This window comes from Atractosteus spatula, chromosome 5 (assembly GCF_055471065.1).
Source record: "Atractosteus spatula isolate fAtrSpa1 chromosome 5, fAtrSpa1.hap1, whole genome shotgun sequence".
NCBI lineage: Eukaryota > Metazoa > Chordata > Actinopteri > Semionotiformes > Lepisosteidae > Atractosteus > Atractosteus spatula.
Window position 1 is genome coordinate 6465576 of NC_142710.1, and position 23172 is coordinate 6488747.

The window sequence follows — 23172 nt, forward strand, 5'->3', positions numbered from 1 at the left end:
TCAGGAGAAAGTTTGTTTCACAATCTGAGTGCTTGTCCTGTTCTTTGATATGTAATTACTTTTTGTCCTGTTCTTGATCTAGGTTCTGTCCTTTGATATGCAGCAGACATTGATAGCGTTAAGCCACTGGGGCTGCTAAAGCAAGTTAGCTTTACTGTAAATTTCCTTTGAGGCTAAATTAACAGACCCCATCAACAGCTCTCACAATGTGCTTAAGTGGTGATACTTTGATGCTGGATAAGTGAGATATATAATGTCCCACTTCACTAAGAATTAAGATGAAGACTTTTGGAGGCCTTCCTAAGACACTCTGAGGACGTCTAGTGTTTTCTCTAAGCGTTCCTGTCTTAAAGGTGTGTCAAAAGAGGAAAAAAAAATTAATGTCAGCTGGCTCCTTGTCAAGAGGGTAACACTTCCTCGCTGAGCCTTCGGTATCCCAGAATCTCAGGCGCGCGGGCTCCAAGCGCAACCAGCAGGCAACCGCTGCACCCTCACGGACAAAGCTGCAGTAACCGAATCAAACACAGGGGGCAGAGTTCGGCCTCTGCTCAGTGCCACATCCTCCTGCGCGGCGCGGGTGTATCACTGTGGAGATGAGCAATCCCTCGATGCCGTTAATACACTGTCAGTGAGGCCCAAACGGGCCGGCCCAAGGACAACAAGTAAGCTTTCACATCCAGAATTCCTACATCATGAGCTCTGGAACAAGAGCAGCCACGCTCAGCGGGGAAAATGAATGAGAGAACCAACGGAAGGGTTTTCAAAAGACTTGCGAGCGAAAGGTTAAAAAGGGGTGAACTGTGTGAAAACTGGTTAGTGGGGCATGACAGGAAGAGCCAGAAAAAAACGAAACAAAAACGAGCAGGAAGTGAATGCTCAGACTGCAGTTGCCTTCAGCTCAACTTCCTGTTGTTTGGCTGTCTGGCTTCTTCATCTTTGTGAAGAAGTCCCAGCAAGACGACTTGGAGAAAAAGCAGCATGTCTCAGCTACAGGGGTTTCAGGCAAAACTAAACCATTTAAAGAAAGAAAAAGAAATCCCCTCTCTTAGTACTTGTAAGGAAAACATTCTTTTCTACCTATGTTTAAAATAAATACAGACATGTTAAAGATCACAAGGCTCAGATAGAAAATGAGAGATGCTGAGGCATTGTTTTGTGCTGATACCTAGTTTTTAACTATTTTGCCAAGCTTTTAACTAGTTAAACAACTGCTTAAAATACAAAGACGTACTCTGCAGGGCACGGGGGTGCTTTTCAGTATCTCTGTCCGTGAAAAAAAATGAACATTCTTAAGAGGAAGGCCGGAATGACCTCATCATCTGACAAACTGGAAGAACGACAGCCTCTTGGGATTTGTTTTTTCCGTCTCTTTCCCAGGGTTAGCAATGGACCACCCCCCACCCGAAACAACGCCCTGGGGGGAAAGGGGGGTTAGAGAACATCTTCAACAAAGACACCAGTGACAGACGTGTCTTTGTACCTCGTTGACATTGCAGGTTTCACACCTCATCGAATAGCAGGGCCAGTCAGCCTCTCTCTTATTTTGAAATAAAACAAGAAACCGCCGGCCACAATGGCACGCTCTCACGTTACACCTCCACAATGCTTCCAACCCACCCGTGTAAGAAACGGGTCTCGTCTTGGAGCTAACAACAAGGTCAGTCTGGGAGCTCTCCAGGAACAGTCCTGGATCACGCCAGCAGTCATATCACCCTGCAGCTCCCAGCTGGCAGCCACACTGGAGCTCAGCAGGTGTGAGCCTGGTCAGTACCTGGATGGGAGACTCCTGGGAAAGCTGAGGCTGCTGCTGGAAGAGGTGTTAGTGGGGCCAGTAGGGGACGCTCACCCTGAGGTCTATGTGGATGCTAATGCCCCAGTATAGTGACAGGGACACTATACTGTAAAAAGATGCTGTCCTACGGATGAGATGTAAAACCGAGGTCCTGACCTCTGTGGTTGTTAAAAATCCCAGGGTGTTTCTCGAAAAGAGTAGGGGTGTTGTCCAGAAAAGTACTATATAAGTGTAAGAAATTATTATAATTATTATTATTATCATCATCACTGGAGCCCAGACTATGTGCCTGTCTGGCAGAGGGGAGGCAGGTATCCTGCTGAATAGCAGGGCTCTGTCAAATCGTACATGCATCGAGTGATACGATCTGGATTCGAGCTGGTAACCTCCATCTTGCAGATTCCGGGAGCCACTCTAGAGCCCTGTCAGTTAGCACTTTAACAAATCGAGATACTGCTATCTCAAGTATAAGACAACACAACCCATTTGACACATGACCTCAGCTTTCTTGGCCTCAAGGAGCCTTTCTGTGGTCCAGGCTGTCTGCGCAGACGCAATGGATTACATCCAAATGGGATGAGCACCTGCTGACGCAGGGTAAGGATTGAGATAGGTAGCTCCTTATTCAAGCCAGAATGGCCTGTTGGTCCACATCTCACCTGGGTTTCCATGACGTTAACTAGACTATAGAGAACACAGCTCCCTCCCCTGGAGGTAACCCCCCTCCCCCCAGCACTGTTGGTGCCCCAGTTGTGGACTGGAGCAACTGGGGTACACTCACTCAAGGCGCAACAACAGCGTCTGCAGAATGGACTCGAACCCACAACCCGCCCGTGCTTAGACCAGAGACGTCCCCGCTGTTCTAAAGATCACCCAACCCGTGATCTAAAGAGCGATTCCAATGCCTGTCAACTGGAAGGGAAGAAAGAAGGGAGAATTCCCCCAGAAAATCCAAAAGCAACACACACGGGGATTAGAATCCGAAAGAGAACCCAAGGGAAAAAAACAAGATGTGAGAGAATGAGGTGATTAAGTGCTTATACATAAATGCCAGGGGTATTAGGAACAAAGTACAAGAAACAGAAGCTTTTGGTGGCGATAATGATGCAACAGGAATCACAGAGAGGGAGGGTGATGGATAACACTCCTCTCCTGGATCATTATGCACTTTGTGGCACACGGATGTGAGGAACGTTTGTTGTTCTCTTTTGTCATTTAAACAGAATCTCTCCTTGATTTCTTGGAACGTGTTTGCCTGATCCAAGATCCAAGCGCTGTACACTTTTGACGTTCCGGGGGGGGTGGTGGGGGGATTTGTACAAAACAACATTTATTTAGGGTTACCATACATCTGGATTTTCCCGGACATGTCCTCTATTTTGATCCTTATATCTCCGTCTGAGGGGAATTTTGAAATAGCCTAAAATGTCCAGGATTTCAACCCCATTATTTTCACCATGACGGATATAATTAACAAAAGTTTTAAGGATAGTAGATGAGCAGGTTAGAAAGAGAGACAGAGAATTTTCTTAACTTCTCTAGTTCATTAACTTCTCTACGGTCATTGTGCAGTTTTAGTCCTGTACGTGTGTGATTATGTCATGAGAGAGCGAAATCAGGTGCCAATATCAGTGTCTTTACTCGGTCTGTGCAGTGCAGAAGCATCCCCTTGAAATTCCCTATTTTGTTTCCCGTTTTCCTACCCTCAAACACAATGCCAAAGAGAAAGTGTAAATTCACAGCAGAGCTAAATCTCCGTGTTTTTGAAATGGCAGAGAAGACAGGGAAGCTGAACGCCTGGTGTGCAAGCCTGGTACTTCTGTCTCCGTGGCAAATAAAGCTGTCCTTGACTTGCAAGCTCAAGTTGACTCGGACAAACACAAAAAGGCAATTCGAGGAGAGAGTTCCTCAACCAATATTTTGTTCAAATCTGCCAGCAAAACAGAGGATACTGTAACTGCAGCAGAGGGGACTTATGGATTTCACACAGTTAAACATCATCCGGGCAATCAGCCATTGCCGAGACAAATCCAATCTTCAGAGAAATATGCTTGAGCACATCACGAGGAAGAAAAGTAAAGTCCTACACAGCTAAGGAGGTAAGCCAGAGAAAAATCTTAGTAATTATTAGATATTATTATTATTTACAGGCACAGAACTTTTCCGTATTAACACCTGACTAATACCTGACATGCAGGTAGATTTACCAATGAACAGAAAATGAGGGATATTTTGAAAACCCTCTTCATCCCCACCCCCTTCTCAGATAAGGCAATAGGAGAGCTTTCCAGATAAGATAAAATCACTTTATTGGCCAGATAGAACTTCTTGCATTAGGAATTGATCTTTTCACATACCCCAGCTTGCTCTCCATGAGACACACAGACAGGGAGAGAGAAGCTTGGGGTCAGAACACAGGGTCAACCATTTATATAGCACCCCTGGAGCAGATGGGGTGAAGGGCCTCGCTCAGGGGCCCATTGGAGTAGGATTCCCCTGCCGGCCGTGGGATTTGAGCCAGCAACTTTCCAACCACAGGTGCAGATCCTTAGCCGCAGTGCCACCACTCTGCCCAAAACATCTATAGCAGAGAATGGTTTCGATCCATCGATCTCTGGGTTATGGGCCCAGCATGCCTCTGCTGCGCCACTCTGCTAATTCAAAGGGAAAGAGAACTCTACTCACTCCACACCACCAGCTCCATGGAGATCTCGAAACTGCCCGAGGGGAACGTGCCCACCTGGCACACATACTCCCCAGTGTCGCTCAGCTGGGACGATTTTATCAAGAGAGCGGCGTCGCTGGTCGGCGTCCTGGTCTCGAAAGCCACCCTCCCCTTGAAGTTGTCAAACTCTGAAACGGAAGACAGGGACTTAAGCTTTCAATGTCACGTGGATGGCAGTCTAAGTCTCTCAAATCAATCACAGTCCATGAAAACACTAAAGGCCGAAACCACAATTATCCCTGAAACTAGGATCATACCTTCCCCCTTCTCTCAAAGACAGACTCCTCTCCTTCTAATCCTCTCTATTCATTTTGACTCCACACCTCACTTCCAGTTCTGAGTGTCGATACTCCTTCCCTCCTGCTCCCCGCCTCCTCTCCGGCTACCCTGTCTATTGTTCTCCCATGCTTGATCAGTTTCCCTCTCTCCCTCACACCTGAAGAAGGCTCCACAGCTGAAACATCATGTCTCTTTTCCGTTCCTTTCAGCACGGAAAAAACCTTCACTGGTCATTAACATTCAATGCATATCTTTGCAAAGGAACAAGTAAAAGGTTTATTCCATGCTGGAAAGAGAAGAAAGGAAACACAACATTTCAGGTGTGGAGCCTTCTTCGGGTGTGGGCATCTCTCCCTCACACCTGAAGAAGGCTCCACACCCGAAATGTTGTGTTTCCTTTCTTCCTTTACAGCCTACGCATGCTGGGGCAGCTACCTACTGTACTTGAACTACTAATGCATATCTTTTACAACTATGGGAACTAAACCATCCATCTATCTATCTATGTTCTAATTGCTTGAGCAATCATGGGGAAGCCGTAGCCTATCCCAGCAAGCAATGGGCACCAGGCAGGGTACACCCTGGACAGGACGCCAGTCCATGGCAGGGCACACAGACACAGACACACTCACACCAGGGCTAATTTTCCCAGAAGCCAGTTAACCCACCAGGACGTCTTTGGACTGTGGGGGGAAACTCATGTGAACCCGGGGAGGAACCACAAACTCCACACACCCCGGGGAGTCGAACCCAGGGCCCCAGCGCGGCGAGGCGGCGATGCTCACCACCGCACCCGGGATGTAAGCCAGTGGGAATTAGCGTTCGAGAACAACGGGCACAGCACCGCCTGCCTTACCCGTCTCTCCGTACGAGACATGCGCCAGGATCATCTGCTCCCGCGTGGTCTTGCCGTCTTTGTCGGTGACCTCTTTGAACCAGGTCACGTGCTGGACCACCTCTTCGGCGGCCGGCTCGAACCGGCAGGGCAGTCGCGCCACCTCCTCCTGCAGGGCGGTGATCACGCTGTCGGAGGTGGGGGGCTCCAAGAACGCAGCGCTCGAGCGCCCTGGAGGAAGAGGGGGGGACAGTGCGATGAGAAAAGCAGCCGCCTGTTAGCTCTGTTACAGGGGAGCTGGGAAGCTATTTTAGATTTCAGGGCTAGAAAAGAATCAGCATTGATGAGCGCATTTCAAACAGCAATAAGAGTCAAATGTTCACATTAACATGTAAAAACTCCAATTTCCATCACAAAGTAAACAAAAGTTCAGAAGGAGGCAACAAAACTTCCGGTGAGGTGATGCAGCCTTATAACATTGAAAACAAGCAGCCTTGTGAATCAATTTCTTTTAATCCAATAGAAATAGTGATATCGACTTCAAGACGGTTTTGCCCACAAATACTACTTACTTCTTAACTCTGCATGTAGATCACATTGGAACATTTCTACGGTGAAATATGGTAAAACGTCTGCTGCATCTGCACTTATTCACTCACACATCACATTAGTTATTACAGTGACTAGTGAGCAGGAAGGGCTGCATGTTGTCACAATTATCACAAACTCTCACTCTTGCTCCTTGATAAGACCAGAGGTCTGCGACAAAATGGAGACCATACAGTACTTTCACAAAGTTCTGGATTTTGTGCTCTGTTCAGAATTTTGTAATTTTGTTCTATGCCGTCAAAAAATGTGTTGCCGAGATTCAATAACCAGTCTGAGATATTGGGACTGCCGTTTCCCTTTAAAAGCTCATCACCTTGTACCCTAAGAACCTGAGAGCCCCCATTCGTGAAAAAGAGCAGGGGACAACAGCTGGGAGAAAGGGCCGTTCCACTTCGGAGTGATCTCTAGATCACGGTCATTCAGTGACATAGTTTCTCAGGATGGGAACCATGGAAACCATGGAAACAGAATCATGAGTTTGCTCCATGCAATCTCCAAACACCAAACTCTACTCTAATTTTGGAAGTGCAGCATGTGGTTTTTGAAGAAGTTTCCATCCTGAAGTTTAAGAAAAGATCCCTTTATTGGCCCTATACAATTTCTTGCATTAGGAATTGGTCTCCTCACATACCCCAGCTTGCTCTCCATGAGACACACAGAAGCTTGGGGTCAGAGCGGAGGGTCAGCCACTGTACAGCGTGCCTGGAGCAGCTGGGGTTCAGGGCCTTGCTCAGGAGCCCAACAGAGTAGGATTCCTCTGCCAGCCACAGGATTTAAACCGGCAATCTTCCAGCCACAGGTCCTTAGCCACAGTGCCACCACTCCGCCTTCTGTGTAACACAAATCTCACCTTCACACTGTCAGAAATCACTGGACACTGGGGAGATCCACCCTCCCTCCCTAGCAGAAATGATTTAATGCAGGCAAGATCACTCTCTGCCCCACCTAAAATGATTTCATACAGGTGAGACACCCTCTACCCTCACCTGAAATGATTTCATATGGGAGAGACACTCTTTTTTGCCCTGATCTGCTGGTATGGGAATCAGAATCTGAGGAGTAAAAACAGATTGGCGAACATTGTCCGAGTACATCAGAAAGCCAGCAGTGGGGATTCTTCTACTCTGTCCCACCTGTATCAGTCACGAGTCTTGAGTAACACCCTTTGCTTAATGAATTCCAGTTACTCCTCAAATCACAGATACCAATTTCCCCATTTAAAAACAAACAGCTTCATGTTTTCATTTATAACTGCAGCCATACCGGTTTAAACCACGTTTATGTGTTTGTTGTTTGCTTTATATTGTCTGCTGCTGTTAAACAACTTGCCCCATGAGGACAATTAAGACACTCCCTCTCTCCACTCCACCTGAAATGATTTAATACTGGTATGACACTCTATACACCACCAGAAATGATTTCATACAGGAAGCACACTCCAACGGAAACCATTTCATAAGCGAGACCACTCTCAACCCCCCTGAAATTATTTAAGACAGATGAGACACTCTCCACACCTACAAAAATCATTTAATACAGGTGAGACACTCTCTATTCCCACCAGAATATGATTTAATGCTGGGAGGGTGCCAGTATATGAAGTAGCCCATAGAGTTATCTTGTTGAAATTGAGGCCTTTGAAGTAAATGCAGGAAGAGATTCTCGGATCAACAAGTTATTAACCACCAAAACAATTGAGGTGGATAATCTCCTTTTGTCTGTAACTCTTCCTTCTCTGGCTGAAATGAACTGAAACCAGCCAACCGAAATGGTATTCTATTGAATACACACCCAGTATCACCAGAAGCCTTAAAGGTGATTCAAAGTCACAGCACTCAACCACGGAACCTTTAGGAATGAGAGCAGACTGGAGCAGTAGCATGCTCCAATCAAGCCACTGTAGCACCCTTACAGCAGCATGATGTTAGCACAAGACAGGGGAATGATTTCCAAAAATTAGAACATATTAAGTATGTGCGGAGATGGCACTGAGAGAGTATCCGTTTTCAGCATGTTGGATTTCTTTGTAGAGTGAAAAATGTGCAATTCTTAGCACACCTTGTTAACTTTTTAAAATCACAATTAAAAAAATATAACATAAATGGACGATATTTAATCATTGGTATTAATTAATATTCCTACCTGTAGAACATATAGAACACGTTTTGCAAATGCACAAATCCTACCCTAATGACCAGTTCATTGACCTTAACTGCTTAATTGGCTTGTCATTAAAATTGTATCAATAAATTATTGTACCTTATTATTTTATTATTATGGATTATAGGTTTCCTTTCACCATTTTATGCTTCAAAAAAATTGCAGTTTTCAAGAGTCTTTCAAATGTTAAAAACGTTTTTAAACTCACAGTTTCAAAGTTCAAAAGGCTTCCCACATGTCTGATTGGTAAATGAGTACACTATAACACACAGCACACATTGCGCACAATTTTACACATCCCTGCAGTGAAAGACTTGAAAAGCAGTCTGATTCTGCCATCCACTGAGTCATGCTGCAGGTGAAACAGGTTTCTGGATTTTAAGAAAGAGCTACGAGAAATTCGTCACTTGAGTGTGAGCTTCCCCCACATCTCCTAACAAGGAGAAGACGACTGGTCAACGATATTAAGGGAGTTCCTTGACAACAGGGTTGTTAACTAAACTGTTTGTGATGGTGAGAGAGTGGAATAAGAAGGGGTAAAAGGAGAAACGTAGTGATTCTGGAAATGAATATGCTTTATGTTATGTGATATTCTGCTGGCCTAGCAACATACGTGGCTGCACCGACGGAAAAGGTGTCTGACGTAGTGCAAATCTCGAACACAGAACCTCTTAAGCGGTCACAGTGTTAACAAAAGGGCCACGCCAATGAGTCACTTAAATGCTTCCACTCCACTAGTGACGGGACAACTGACGCCAGTCACCTGATACGCTGGGAGAAAAGGAGCATTTTAGAAATACATCCAGACTGGCCGATTTAGGTCTCCGCCTCCCCCGCGTATGTCATCGCTTAGGAATGTGCTCGTTGCTGTCCCCTGCCTACACCCAAGGTCAGATAGGGTTCTTCAGGGTCGCCTGCCCTACAAACGCCCAACCCGTTTGCTTAAAAAGTCACAGCGAGAGATGGGGAAAAGGTTTTGGATGCACTGCATTGTGGGAAATGGCGGCCCTATTCCCTCTGGTACTACGGTTCTCACTGGACCTCCAATCCATACTGCCCCATATTAGCTCAATGTAACCAGTGTGGAATGACAACAAATAATGGATCGATTGATTTAATAATATAGGCTTTTTTGTAGCAATGGAATGGATTGGAAAGGGTAAAACCCTGCTCTACAGTGTCATCCAGTGAGGAGACACAGTAGAGCCTATTTCTCCTTTCCCTCGAAGGCCACAAGGTCAGAATGTCCACAGGAGGACATGCAGTCACCCTTCAGACCCACAGGGGAAGGGACATTTAATGAATTACATCCAGCCTCAATTTTCTAAACACTTTATCCAATAGAGGGTTGTGGTGGAGCCAGAGCCTATCCTGACAAGCAAGAGGCACAAGACACCCTGGATGGGCCACCAGTCCATTGCAGGGCAGAAACACACACACTCACACCAGGGGCATATTTTCCCAGAAGCCAGCTCACTTTCCAGCATGTCATTGGACTGTGGGAGGACACTGGAGCACCTGGAGGAAACCCACTCGAACACGAGGAGAACATGCAAACTCCACACAGATATCACTCCGAGAAGTGAACCCAGGGCCCCACACTGCAGGACAGGTATGCTCACCACTCCGCCACTGAGCCGCCCAGTGAATTATAATTTAAACTATTTCCTAACTGGCCCTGAGCTTCCTTCATGTCCATATCCATATCCATTTTTCCAAGTTCACCTCAAGTAACTGGAAAAGCAGAGGCCTGCTTATCGAAGAAGCTACAGGTGTGCAAAAAGTCCTAAAGATAAAAGAGAAGTCATAAAAGATCTGTGGATCTGTGGTGCAGGATGTTGAATTAGCTCTTAATACCTTAAAATAAAATAAAAAGTGTTCCAGCTTCTACCCTCATAATTCCCCACCTTTAAGACCTGAACGGAACTGCTGGTTTGTCAAAGAGACGTTACGTTCTTTAATACAACATAATCCTTCCACCCATATGGTGCACCACCTGCCTTTGAACCAGGGAAAAGGTTTTTGAAAAAAAAACGATTCAAATCTAACAGCAGACTCTTTGGCACTGTGCTCTCTTTTGCAGCTGGAAGCATGGTGATAGAACTGGAAGGTTTGTGCACTTCTACTGAGCAAAACAGTTTGCAAACAAAAGCCCTGAAGCTGTGGTCTGAGGAGAGAGTGTGTGCGCTGTCATCGTGAAACATCAGCTTGACTTTCTGCAGTAGTTAGTGGACATAGTTCTACACATACCCCTCGATTTCTCAGTAGATGTGCTTCGGTACAAACTATCAGCTACTACACAGACAATAATACCAGGGCTGTAGGCAAATCTGCAAATGGTAGTGACACAAAAACATGCAAACCCTTGGGTTTCGAAAACCAAGATGGGGGGGAAAGTATTCAACATTAGTTTAATACTGCATTTCTACTGTTATTACCACACATGCGAAGGTAAATCGGCTCTCACTTTGTCTAAAACAAATAGGGTCGATGTTTTAAAGGTAATGCACTCTCATGGCCAAATTCCACCAGCAACAGAAAAGGTTCAACGTGATCTGATTAAGTTGGCATGTGATGCCCCCCCCAGTAAAACTGAGCTTCAGGTTGCTTTTTCTTGGGTCAGGGTTTGTGGAGGAGGCTGTCTTGGAAACAATATACACCCAGGATGGCACACTAGTCCACACTAGTCCCTTGCATGGGGCACACACACACAGGGACAAAGGGATTGGCGTAAAATAGCCTGAGGGTACTAAGGAGAGGGTTTCTCAGAGGCATGACAAGATAACGCAGGTTAAGGGCTTGACGGATAAGAATGGGGAGATGAAACACAGGCTCAATGGCAGCCTCAAACCCCACAGATTTCTCACAAATCCCTCACAAGTCTCACAGGTCCCGTCCGACTGCAACTGCGGCCTGGACCCATCCTGTGGGAACTTGAACCGAAGCAGGCCGGCGTGGGGACACTTTCTCTCCTCCTTCCAGGGACGATGGCCGAGAACTGCAGCAGTTCAGTCCCTGCCTTTGCTCCAGTCCCGTGCATAACTGCACATCCCTAACCAGCCACTCATGTCCACAGCTTGCTCCCTTCCCAGAACGAGAGACAGCCTCAATGTGGACAAGCAGTGCAGGACTGCGTTGGGATGCTTTAATGCTCTGTGAGCCGTTCGATTTGCGTACCTGCGCTGCGTCCAGCTTTCTGTTTTTGTGCTGTGGACGCGCTGCTCATCTAGGCTGAAACGCAAGATCCGTTTGAAGAGAAAGCAAAAGCATGAGGCAGCTGAAATTTTGTTGATCTGCACTGTTTCTCCTTTTTTTTGTTGTTGTTCTCCTTCTTCTCTTCTTCGCACGAAGCCGGATAGGGAAATGTGAAAAACCGATAGTAAAAAATTGTCTGTAACACGCCCCTCGTAGCCTCCCAACAAACTGTTTAAGCCGCAGGGCAGATTCCGGCTGTCACAGGAGAGTCACAGGCTGCTCCGGCTTAATTCCTCTTCTGATCCTTGATTCATTTTTCTGTTCAGTGGTCAGCCGACCTGTTGTCTAAAATTGTTTATTTGCTGACAGACAGAGATCTGGGAACTCTACAGCACTCCCAGCCTCAGGAAACAGCAGTTCTGAATAATTATGTTAGAAACGCCTCTTTTTTGCAAAGTTGCAGCCACGAGGCAGTTTCTCAGAGACACGTTAGCAGCACACAGGAAGAAAAAGAGCCCATCTCCTCAATGAGTCACAATGGTTCTACTGTAGATGTCTTCAGAGATTTCATACAAAATAGAAAAACTGTGTTGCAGTCCAACACACAAAGTTTTCGGATTATTCTGAATTTCCGTACTCCCAGGTGAAAAGCAGAAAAGGCTCAAATGTATGTTGTCCAATAAACATACAAATAAACATATAGGCAGTGCAGTGGCTCCGTGGCTAAGGACCTGCACCTGTGGCTGGAAGGTTGCCAGTTCGTATCATGGGGCCGACAGAGGAGTCTTACTCCATTGGGCCCCTGAGCAAGGCCCTTAACCCCAACTGCTCCAGGGGTGCTGTATAAAAGGCTGACCCTGTGCTCTGACCCCAAGCTTCTCTCCCTGTCTGTGTGGCTCATGGAGAGCAAGCTGGGGTCTGTGAAAAGACAAACTCCTGACACAAGAAATTGTATATGGTCAATAAAATGATCTCTTAATCTTAAAGAACATGTATGCACTGATCACAGAATCACCCGTTGCAAACAGCACATTTAGATCCCGACTGGATCTGCCTCTGGCAGCAGTGAATCTGTCCGCTGTATGGTACACTGAATCCTTTCATAAAAGAATAAATTGGAATTCCGAGCCAACAATGGAAATGACCAAAACTGGAAATTTTTTCAGACCGAAAGAACAACACCTAGAAAGGAAGGTGAGACCACACCACCCGTAAGAGAGTGTGAATTGGGATTACTGGTGGAGAATGAGAAGGAATGCTCATTGCAGGTGACTGTGTACTACCTGCACTGTGCCTACAGAAAACACTAAGGGAAAAAACACAAATGTTTTAGTGACACATTTGACAGCAATCCAGGAAATGACTGGGTGGGGTGACAGGTTTCAATGCAAGGCTGCATTATTACCCTAAAGAGAGAGAGATTAATGCAGAAAACTTTCAATCAGCTCAAAGTGCTTTGCCGATCCTCATTTATGCTGTTATTATTATTATTATTTAATAATAATAAGCTTACAATGCAATATGTTTTGGTGTTAGAAGTGGAATCTGAGCTCTTCATAAGGTACCTCAAGAATCAGGATCCCTAAGCTTGGAAGTGCTACTCAAATCCAGTTACCATGTTGACAGTGTGTGTTGGAATCTTTAGAAGGCGACAGGATTGTTAGCAAAGACCTGCTGGCGAATTACAGCTCCAAACACCATCTTCTGCAAGCAAGAGCACTGACTGCACAGGCAGAGGAGACAGACGAGCTCATCTGATCTGATGTTCCGCGTGACTGAGGAGGCTCGGCGCATAAGGAAAGTCCCCCCTTAGAGAGGATTACTCGCCGGCGCAACTGCTTAAAGAACAAGACAGTGCTCCGTCTCCTGCACTTGGGAAAATAAAAGTGCAACATCGGGATGTTGAAAAACCACAAATCTCCCAGGCATTACACTTGCAGCACGCTGAACACAAAGCCTTTGTTATAGACCTGTGCTGTCGCAAGCGGGAGTTTGGAAAAGCCAAAAGAAAAGAAACAAATCCTCTTCAATGCCCTTAATGGTTTTCAGCACCGGCTTTGTATTCTGAGGAAAAGTACTGTTTTATAATTCACCAGCCTCGGTGCATGTAGAGCATGAGATCTCCATTCTTCCTCCTGCCCATTGACTGCCCCAGTGCGGTTTGTCACATTCCACCACACCATTGCACTGGAATATCTCTGATATACTGCATTTCTCCAAAAAACATTACTCTGTTTGGAACACTACATTGTTTTAATTGTATCTCTTGCAAGTCACAGTGGATCAAGGGACCTACCAAACTATGTTTAAATTTTATTTACGAGCACCAGCAGTTCTTCATAACGGCTAGTAAAGAACTGCTGGTGCTTAGCTTGTAATAACTGTAATAACGGGGTATTATAACGCCAGACCCCATCTTCAGCAAAGCAAATCAGACCGTAAAAAAAAACAACTGTACATCTCAAATTCTACAGAAAGGCACAATCCACCTTCAAGTAGCCCGATCTCCTCGGACATATAAAAGGTGGTAAGAAGTTTTTAAATAAAAAGTGAAACCTGCAATCCAAAATTAAAACAAAGGCCAGAGCTGTAAACCAGTTGAGAACTGATCCCAAAAACTCAGATGAGAAGTGATTTTCGGGGAACTGTGTTCACATCCTTCAGATGTGGTGGGAATCGTGTGTCTTTTGCATGACCAGTTGAAGACCTACATTCTTCGGCAAGCAATTGTCTCTGTTGTATTGAAGCATAGTTTTGAAAGAGACGAACACAACAATATTTCACTGTTACGCATAGGTGCTTTTGTAAAGAAAGGTGGAGAGAGCTGGAAGGTATTAATAACAAGTTGGGCATTCATATTTTGGTGGCCAACCTTTACAAAGTATTTAAATTAAGCAAGCCTTTTTCTCTCGTTTAAAGCCTTCAAGTACACAGACAATTTGCAAGGTCAAGGCTGAAGGAATGAAAGAGACAGACAGAAAGGTGACTTGATGTTCCACAGGACTATTAACATACAGGCTCATCTGTCACCAGAACTTTCAATTTACTGCTTGAAAAAAATGAGTTTAGTGCTCAGGAACACAACAACACAGAGACACTGCAAGCAATAAGGGGAAGTGAGTTGGTGGGGGGGGAGGAGCAGATATATAGTATCATCCTGCAGCTCCCAGCTGGCAGCTGCACTGGAGCTCAGCAGGTGTGAGCCTGGTCAGTACCTGGATGGGAGACTCCTGGGAAAGCTAAGGTTGCTGCTGGAAGAGATGTTAATGGGACCAGTAGAGGGTGCTCACCCTGCGGTCTGTGTGGGTTCTAGTGCCCCAATATAGAGACGGAGATAATATACTGTGAAAAGGGTGCCTGGCATAGGATGAGACGTCTTTAAAAAACCTGGGGAGTTTCTCAAAAAGAGTAGGGGTGTTAACCCCGGTGTCCCGGCCAAATTTCCCCCTGGTCTTTACCAATCATGGCCTCCTAATAATCCCCATCTCTGAACTGGCTTCACCACTCTGCTCTCCTCCCCACTGAGAGCTGGTGTGTGGTGAGAGTACTGGAGCATCATCCAGGTGGGGCTGCACACTGGTGTTGGTGGAGGGGATCCCCATTACCGGTAAAGCTATTTGACTGTATTATTATTATTATTATTATTAAATGCACAATTGCTCTGACAGTTTGTTCAGCTGTTCAGCAAAAGGCACGGCAGCCAGCATTCCAGGCCCAGAGCGGAGAGAGGGAGGAGCAGGTGTCAGCCGGGCAAGGAGGTGACACACTCCAGGGAGTGTGAGCAATGTGGCCCGACTGGCTCCCCCAGCTCGGCTCTCACGCGATGCCTCTCTGCCCACAGCTCGCTCAGCCCACGCCCAGATCTCGTCTGCCAGCCCCGGAGCTGCACGCCAGCCAGCAGGCCCCTCAGCCCCCTCAGCCCCGATATCACACCCCCAGCGCTCTGGCCACCTCCAGGTCTCCTCTGCCTTTAGTGCCTGGAGCCAAGAGCCAGTGTGAATCAAGGAACGATGGTGGTGGAGAGGAGTCTCCATGAACTATTAGGCACTGTAAGTGGAGTATCAAGAAAAGCTCTTTAGAAGTGTATGGAATTATTATAATTATTATTATAATACAAAGTGACACTACAACATGTCACTGTTGTTTCCTGCTGCACTTGTAAGGTGTTTATTGTTTAAACTTTGGATTAGGAAGCAAAAAGATTAATTAAATTCGCTGTCCTGAAGGGATCACACCCACCCATGTGTGGCTTTTGCTGTTTGTTTTTATAGGAGGGAGAAAAATGTTTTTTCGCTTCCCAGGAACTAATCAGAAGTTTATGAAAACACCAGCAACATTTACTGCTAAATACTCTGTGGTTAAACTGGCTACCTGCAAACCACAGGCATGAGGACTTCACCATGTCTCATCACCTTTCTGATGCTCGCTGAATCCATCCAACCATCCAGTTTCTAACCTCTTCTTCCGAATCAGGTCACGAGGGAGCTGAAGCCTATCCCAGCAAGCAACGGGCACCAAGCAGGGTACACCCTGGACGGGATGCTAGTCCAGGGCAGACACAGACACACACACTCACTCACACTGGGGCTAATTTTCTAGAAACCAATTAACCTACCGGTATGTTATTGGACTGTGGGATGACACCTAAGCAAACATGGGAAGAACATACAAACTCCTTGCAAATAGCAGCCTGGGTCTAGATTGGAACCCACGGTCTTAGCACTGTGAGGCCTCCACACTCCTGTTCACACTGACACCTGGAGATCTACAGTCTACCGATCACCTCCTCCACACTCCTGTTCACACTGACACCTGGAGATCTACAGTCTACCGATCACCTCCTCCACACTCCTGTTCACACTGACACCTGGAGATCTACAGTCTACCGATCACCTCCTCCACACTCCTGTTCACACTGACACCTGGAGATCTACAGTTTACTGATCACCTCCTCCACACGCCTGTTCACAATTACACCTGGAGATCTACAGTCTACTGATCACCTCCTCCACACTCCTGTTCACAATTAAAAATTGTAAATAAAGTTGGAAGACAATTGCCATTATTAATAATACAGAGAAGAAGAAAAGCATATGAAAAATCATACATGAGAGTAGGCTATTCCATTAAGGTCATTTGATGGCCATGGCTAACTGTTATTTCTGAAAGCAGTCATGGTTCAGCAATACACAACCTCATCCATCATTGACAAATCATGATAAAATCAAAAAGATCATGTTAGGTGAGGCCCCTCCATCACAGTCACAGGCAAAGGTTGTGCTATCTCTTTGCGCAGCTCATTAAAATGAATTAAGAGGCTCATCTCACCTCCCAGCCTTGACTGAGTGATTCCTGCTTCTGCTCTTGGCTTTGATATCTATTCACTGCGCCAAACTGCTGTCAACCACAAGCCTCTGACTGAAAGTTAAAGGTGGTTAACAGGGTGTCAGTGCAACGAAAAGAGAGAAATACATCCAGCCCCCACCCACACTGTGATTGCTTTGGACAGATTTCAGACGGCTCTTCTTTCTAAATGTGTATCTTATCCAGAGCCAAGAATCCGGGGCAGGATCTTTCTCTGGCTCAGTGTCTGCTGGGTTTTCATTCCAATTATCAAACTTCCTTTTAGTTTCTGAATTGATTCTCATCCCGAGAGACCCTTGTCCTCTGGACAAATCCAAAATGAACAGGTGGCTTCCCCTGAAAAGAAAGGACTGAGCCTGGCTTGCCTACATTAGAGAGAAATCTGCCAATACAAAACCCGTATGAAACACGGTAAAGGTGTGAAGTCTGGGCTTGAGACCGGAATTTCGGCGCTGTTGTAACACTATCACCTGATGAGCGTTAACAGAAACCTTAAACACATCGTGAAATCTCTTAGATTTACTTAACCCTTTCTGTGTCAGTTACAGGTATGAGCAGGAATATTGCAGAGCAAAGACAACAACTGTCAAAGGCGGAGTAAAGGAAATGATTCATGTGTTTTGTCATGTGTGGAGGGAAATAAAGCCATCAGCTAGATCACCCTGCAGCTCCCAGCTGGCAGCCCCCCTGGAGCCCAGCAGGTGTGAGCCTGGTCAGTACCTGGATGGGAGTCTCCTGGGGAAGCTAAGGTTGCTGCTGGAACAGGTGTTAGTGGGACCAGTAGGGGGCGCTCACTCTGCAGTCTGTGTGGGTCCTAATGCCTCAGTATAGTGACAGGGACAGTATACTGTAAAAAGGCGCCGTCCTTCAGATGAGGCATAAAACTCACTCTCCATGATCATAAAAAACCCGGGTGTTTCTTGAAAAGAGTAGGGGTGTTACCCCAGTGTCCTGGCCAAATTTGCCCCTGGTTTTTACCAATCATGGCCTCCTAATGATCCCCATCTCTGAACTGGCTTCATCTCTCTGCTCTCCTCCCCACTGAGAGCTGGTGTGTGGGGAGAGTACTGGAGCATCATCCAGGTGGGGCTGCACACTGGTGGTGGTGGAGGGGATCCCCATCACCTGGAAAGCACTTTGAGTGGAGTGTCCAGAAAAGTGGAAGGAAGTATTACAAGATAAAAGCACCCTACAATGAACAAGTCTCAACTCCCTGGGTAAGTGGAGATACAAAGGACTTTGGTTGGTATCGCACTCGGGACAACTGAACAGGAGCCCAGAGAGGTTCCCTCCTCAGTCTTTGAACAGCTGTGCAGATGGGGATTTCATGGGGAGGGGTGAGGACTGGGTGCAGATTCCATTTAAAAGCCTTTTTAGACAAACAAATACAAATCACTAAAGGGAAATGACTTGCACTGTATATTTGCTCTGTGTAAAGTGTCCTATGAAGAAGAAAGCAATCTGATACACCCTCTGTCTTAGTGAATCACCCTGGTCACCCATAAACAGGCTGCCTTGCTCTTCCTGCATGCTGTACTCAGCGCAGGAGAAACCCAAAGGGGAAAAAAAGATGTCTTTTTCTCAGACAGATTTTAAACCCCATGGATTAACTCCTCCAAGTTCTGATCAGAAGAGAAGCTTAAGGTTTTCCTGGAACCGTAAAGTCTTTTCGTCACATCAAAGTCGCATTTCCATCCATCAGGGGCTTTGCCGAAGAAAAAAGTACACTGTTTGCAGCCAACGCGTCAGGGGTTTGAATCTTGTCGGACACTTCTGTGTCCTTTGTTCCCCTTCATGGTCACATTTTTCCAGTACAGAGACACGGCCGGATTTTAGTGTTCGTAGGCCCTGGGCACTTTCACTCCGAAATGTGCAGAAAGAGGGGGAAACGCCAACTGAGTTACATCGATTGTACATGATGCACTTTAAACTGTTCGAATGCTAAACCACGTGATTGATGGAGCAAGTCGAGCGCCCATCACTTCGATACGCCTAGTTTCTAGAACAGCCGCTAGATAGCGTGTGACTGTTGATTTGGTGCAGCTAGATCACAAGCCTGTTGTTTCAGCTCGTTTCTCGTTAGTCACTAGTGTTTCCCTTCTTCGTAGGCCCTACAAATTTCATAGGCCCTAGGCACCGTGCCTACAGTGCCTCATGGGAAATCCGGCCCTGTACAGAGAGCTGGCGAAAGGCACGGACTGGTACGTTTTGACAAAATTATTTCAATGGATGAAATCGGCAAGGTTTAAGGAATAAAGTCAGGCGTTCTCATGTAGATACAGGTTAAGAGCCAGAAAGGTCAGCTGAGGCCCCAAGCTGTACAGGGCATTGGGTCTCCAGAACCTAAGGGGTGATCAATTAAATTTCTGAATGCTCCTTTAGCTATTTCTGTTTTAAACAGATGCATGTCATCATGTCGGCACAGAAAACACCAGCTGATGCCTCTACGTCTGAATAGCACGCTTCTGAACGATAAGAACGTGGTAGGAAACAGGTTACAAAAAAACGAAACGACATTAAATCCAGTAGAGCCTTCCATTCGCAGTGCGGGCTGAGCCTGGGCTATGTTATGAGACTGATGAAGCTGGGATTACCTAAGGGTTAGCGTGGCACCACACTGATGAGGCCACACTGGGCTCACTGAAGCCCGGCTGGGGTTGGGTTAGAGATGTTTGGGGTTTTTTCTAGGCCATTAAACAGTGGTTGCTGAGAATTGCTGCACCATTGTAAGCACGCAAAAGCTCTGAGAGAGAGCTGCCTTAATCCTCCTCTTATCGTTTATTTAATCAGATGAGTCTGTTGAGAATGAATCTGGAAGGATGACTGTCACGATCGCTACTCCTCCTCTTAAGGGCGCTCCAGCCCTTCCTCGTTCTGTCCCATTCCCCACACCTGTTCCTTATTCCAGCCCCTCTTTAGTTCCACCTTTAAAGCCAGACGCAGGCGATTGCTCGGGGCTTCTCATTGATTTCCGTGTCGTGAGAGCCCGGGGTCCTGCCGCGTCTGGCTCCGTTATGGTTTTAGTTTCCTGTTCCTGATTCCCTGCCCCGCTGGTCCCAACCCGGTTCTGGTTTTAACTACGGATGGATCCCCTGGTCTTGGACTACACCTCCTGTCTTGGATTCCCCCTCTGGATTTACCCTTGGATTGTTCGCCCTGGATTCACTCCCCCCGGACACTAGCACTGCATGGACACGCCCCCCTGTCTCCTGACCGACTCCTGCATGTTATTTTTACCCATTGTTTCTTCACCTTTCGGATCGTGTCGTCCGCATAGGGCCCGGAAAGAACTGTTCCTGACAATGACCTAGAGAGTTATGCATTTATACAGCAAAGTATGAACCCTTGTTCAGCAGCATCCAGCCTGGATAGTGGCCCTTGGCTCTCCTGACTTGAGCCCCTAAGCATTATTCTACACTGCCACTGTGCTGGGTCTTCTGTTTGGAAATTGTGGTCAAGAATTGTGGTCCACACACACACTACTTACAGCAACAATCTGCTTTTCCTCAGAAATGTCCTATCCTAGTACTGAGCAGGCCCAGTCTTGCTGAGTCTCTGACATTAGCCAAAATCAGGCACGGGAGTGGCAACACCTCAGATTTTGAGAGTTGTGATTGGGGATCTGGGTCTGCATGCGTTGGATGGAAAGGAACAAGATAATTCCACTCTGAAAACGAGCACAGAGACTCAACAGCTGAAGTGTTTTCTGTGTTCAATTAACTTTGACTTGTTCATTTACACGAAAGGTCCTTTGTGAAATAAATGTTAAGACATGATACTTTGGGGTGGCACAGTGGTCAGCATTGCTTCCTCACAGAGCTGGGGCCCCGGGTTCAATTCCTGGGGTGCTGTCTGTGAGGAGTTTGTAAGTTCCCTCTGTATTCATGTGGGTTTCCTTCAGGTGCTCAAGTTTCCTCCCACAGTCCAAAGACAAGCTGGTGGGTTAATTGGCTTCTAGGAAAACTGGCCCTGGTGTGGGTATGTGTTTGCATCTCTGTGTATTCTGTAATGAACTGGTGTCCCATCCAGGGTGTAACCTGCCCTGCGACCCTGTCCTGGATAAAGTGGTTAGAAATTGGATGCTTGGATGGATACTGTGGCCGAGACACCAAAGAGCAGGGTGAAATTCTTGAGTTCGTCCCCAGCCTGACCCTTATTGTGTCTTTTCTGCAGATACCCAGACCCTGTGAGGAAAACACAAATAAAAAAGACTGTAATCGGCGACTGTCTGCTCACAGGGCTCAGCCTCTCACAAACAACTCCCTGCTTAAACCCCGCCGGGATTTGGGAGCCGAGACGCGTATCAATTAGTGTCAAAAACTTCTGAGAGGGGCCAAAGACGACGAACACAAAAACAACATGTCTTTCAAGAGTCCAATTTTGGGATAAGACACGTTTTATGTTGTTTGAAATATGAGGGGTGTTGTCTCCTGCAACCCAGCATAATTGAGCCCCTAGACTGGGTAATATTATAGTCTTCTTTCGTCTCTCTCTTACGCACCAGGTTATTCTGAACCACGGTGGTTTCTGTATTTGGAGCAGAGGAAGGAAAAAGGAAACAACTGTAAGGGAGACAGGTGCTCTTTGTGAGCAGGGAACCATTGAAGAAACGAGCACATCTGTCTAACGAGGCTGCTAAGATCCCGTTTAAACATCATGGGAGCTCAGACACCTCAGTGCATTTTTAGATTCTGTTGTCCCTGCCTGAAACTCGGTTTCTGGTGATTTATCAGCAAGTCAGCACACCTCTCAGACAGCGCTACAAAACAACTCCCAGTGCACGAGCACAGTGACTTGGTGGACACTGCAGTCTGTCCAGACCTCTGACTAGCCCTGTCTGGAGCATTTTGGGAACTACCAAGCCTGGACTTTAATCCCCAGCTCTTCCAACTAAGCTCCCTCCACCTGCTGGGACACGGACACAGCTGTGGGTGTTGTCTCTGCAGTAGGGGGCTCATGGTGGGTAGCCTGCCCCCTAGTGGCCGCAAGACATTCTGAGTTAAAGTGGAACTGCAGTCCCAAATTCTCAGGACGGTTATTCAATCTCGGTAATAACATAAATTCACTGATGGTGTAGAAAAAAAACTTTACAAATACCGAATCAAGCACAAAACATGTGAACTTTGTGAAAGCACCCCTGGTCTCGAGAACTGTGATGTGAAGTAGCCCTTCCTGCTCACTAGTCACTGTAATAACTAATGTGATGTATGAGTGAATAAGTACAGGTTGTGCAGAAGACAATTCACCGCAGAAATGTTCCAATGTGATCCGCATGCAGAGTTGACCAGTAAGCAGTATTTGTCATCAAAACCGTCTTGGAGTCGAGAGCAATATTTCTACCGGATTAAAAGAGATGTATTCACAAGCCTGCTTGTTTACAATGTAATAAGGCCACAACACAACTCCGGACATATTGTTGCCTCATTCTGAAATGTAGACTATGACGCTGGGCATACCTGGAAATCTCATCTATTTTGTGATGTAAATTGGAGGTTTTACACGTTGCCGTGTACATTTTACTTTCATTGTGGTTTGAAAGGCGCACATCAATGCTGATTCTTTCTAACTCCAAAATCTAAAAAGAGCATTATAGGTCCCCTTTGAAAGCGAATGCTAAACGAGACTCAGTGTCCCCACTCCTTCCAGTCACTCCACGGAGGACAGAGAAGGGTCTGGTGGGTTCCCTTCCCTGTATTAATTTTCCCGTTTCGGAATGCTCGGAGCTTGGGATGCTCGGCAATATGGTCAATAAGTGCTGAATTCATACATAGGGATGTCATGTTAAAATTGTGCAACGCATTAGTATAGACTCATGTGGAGTACAGTGGACAATTTTGATCACCACCAAAAAATTTCACAAAACAAAACGCTGCTATGGAATCATTCTAGAGAAGAGCAACCACTTGGATTGCTGGGTTTAAGATAAGACCACTTTATTAGCCAGATACACTTTCTTGCATTAGGAATCTGTTTTTTTCGCATACCCCAGCTTGCTCCCTATGCGACACACAGACAGGGAGAGAAGCTTGGGGTCAGAGCGCAGGGTCAGCCATTTATACAGCACCCCTGGAGCAGCTGGGGTTAAGGGCCTTGCTCAGGGACCCAGTGGAGTAGGATTATTCTACCAGCTGCAGGATTTGAACTGGCAACCTTCCAGCCACAGGTGCAGGAGCAGATCCTCAGCCACAGTGCCACCGCTCTGCCCCCTAGGAG

General features: G+C 46.4%; 1 protein-coding gene across 4 annotated transcripts in view; it reads right to left on the reverse strand.

The window, feature by feature from the left end:
* Positions 1-23172, reverse strand: part of LOC148833702 (nectin-4-like) — a 71447-nt gene that overhangs the window by 29100 nt on the left and 19175 nt on the right. For all 4 annotated transcript variants that reach the window (XM_088917291.1, XM_088917289.1, XM_088917290.1 and 1 more), the window contains exons 2-3: positions 5653-5862; positions 4478-4645 (exon numbers count right to left, since the gene is read on the reverse strand). In XM_088917291.1, the coding sequence (XP_088773417.1) occupies positions 4478-4645; positions 5653-5862 (378 nt within the window). The remainder of the gene's footprint in view (positions 1-4477; positions 4646-5652; positions 5863-23172) is intronic.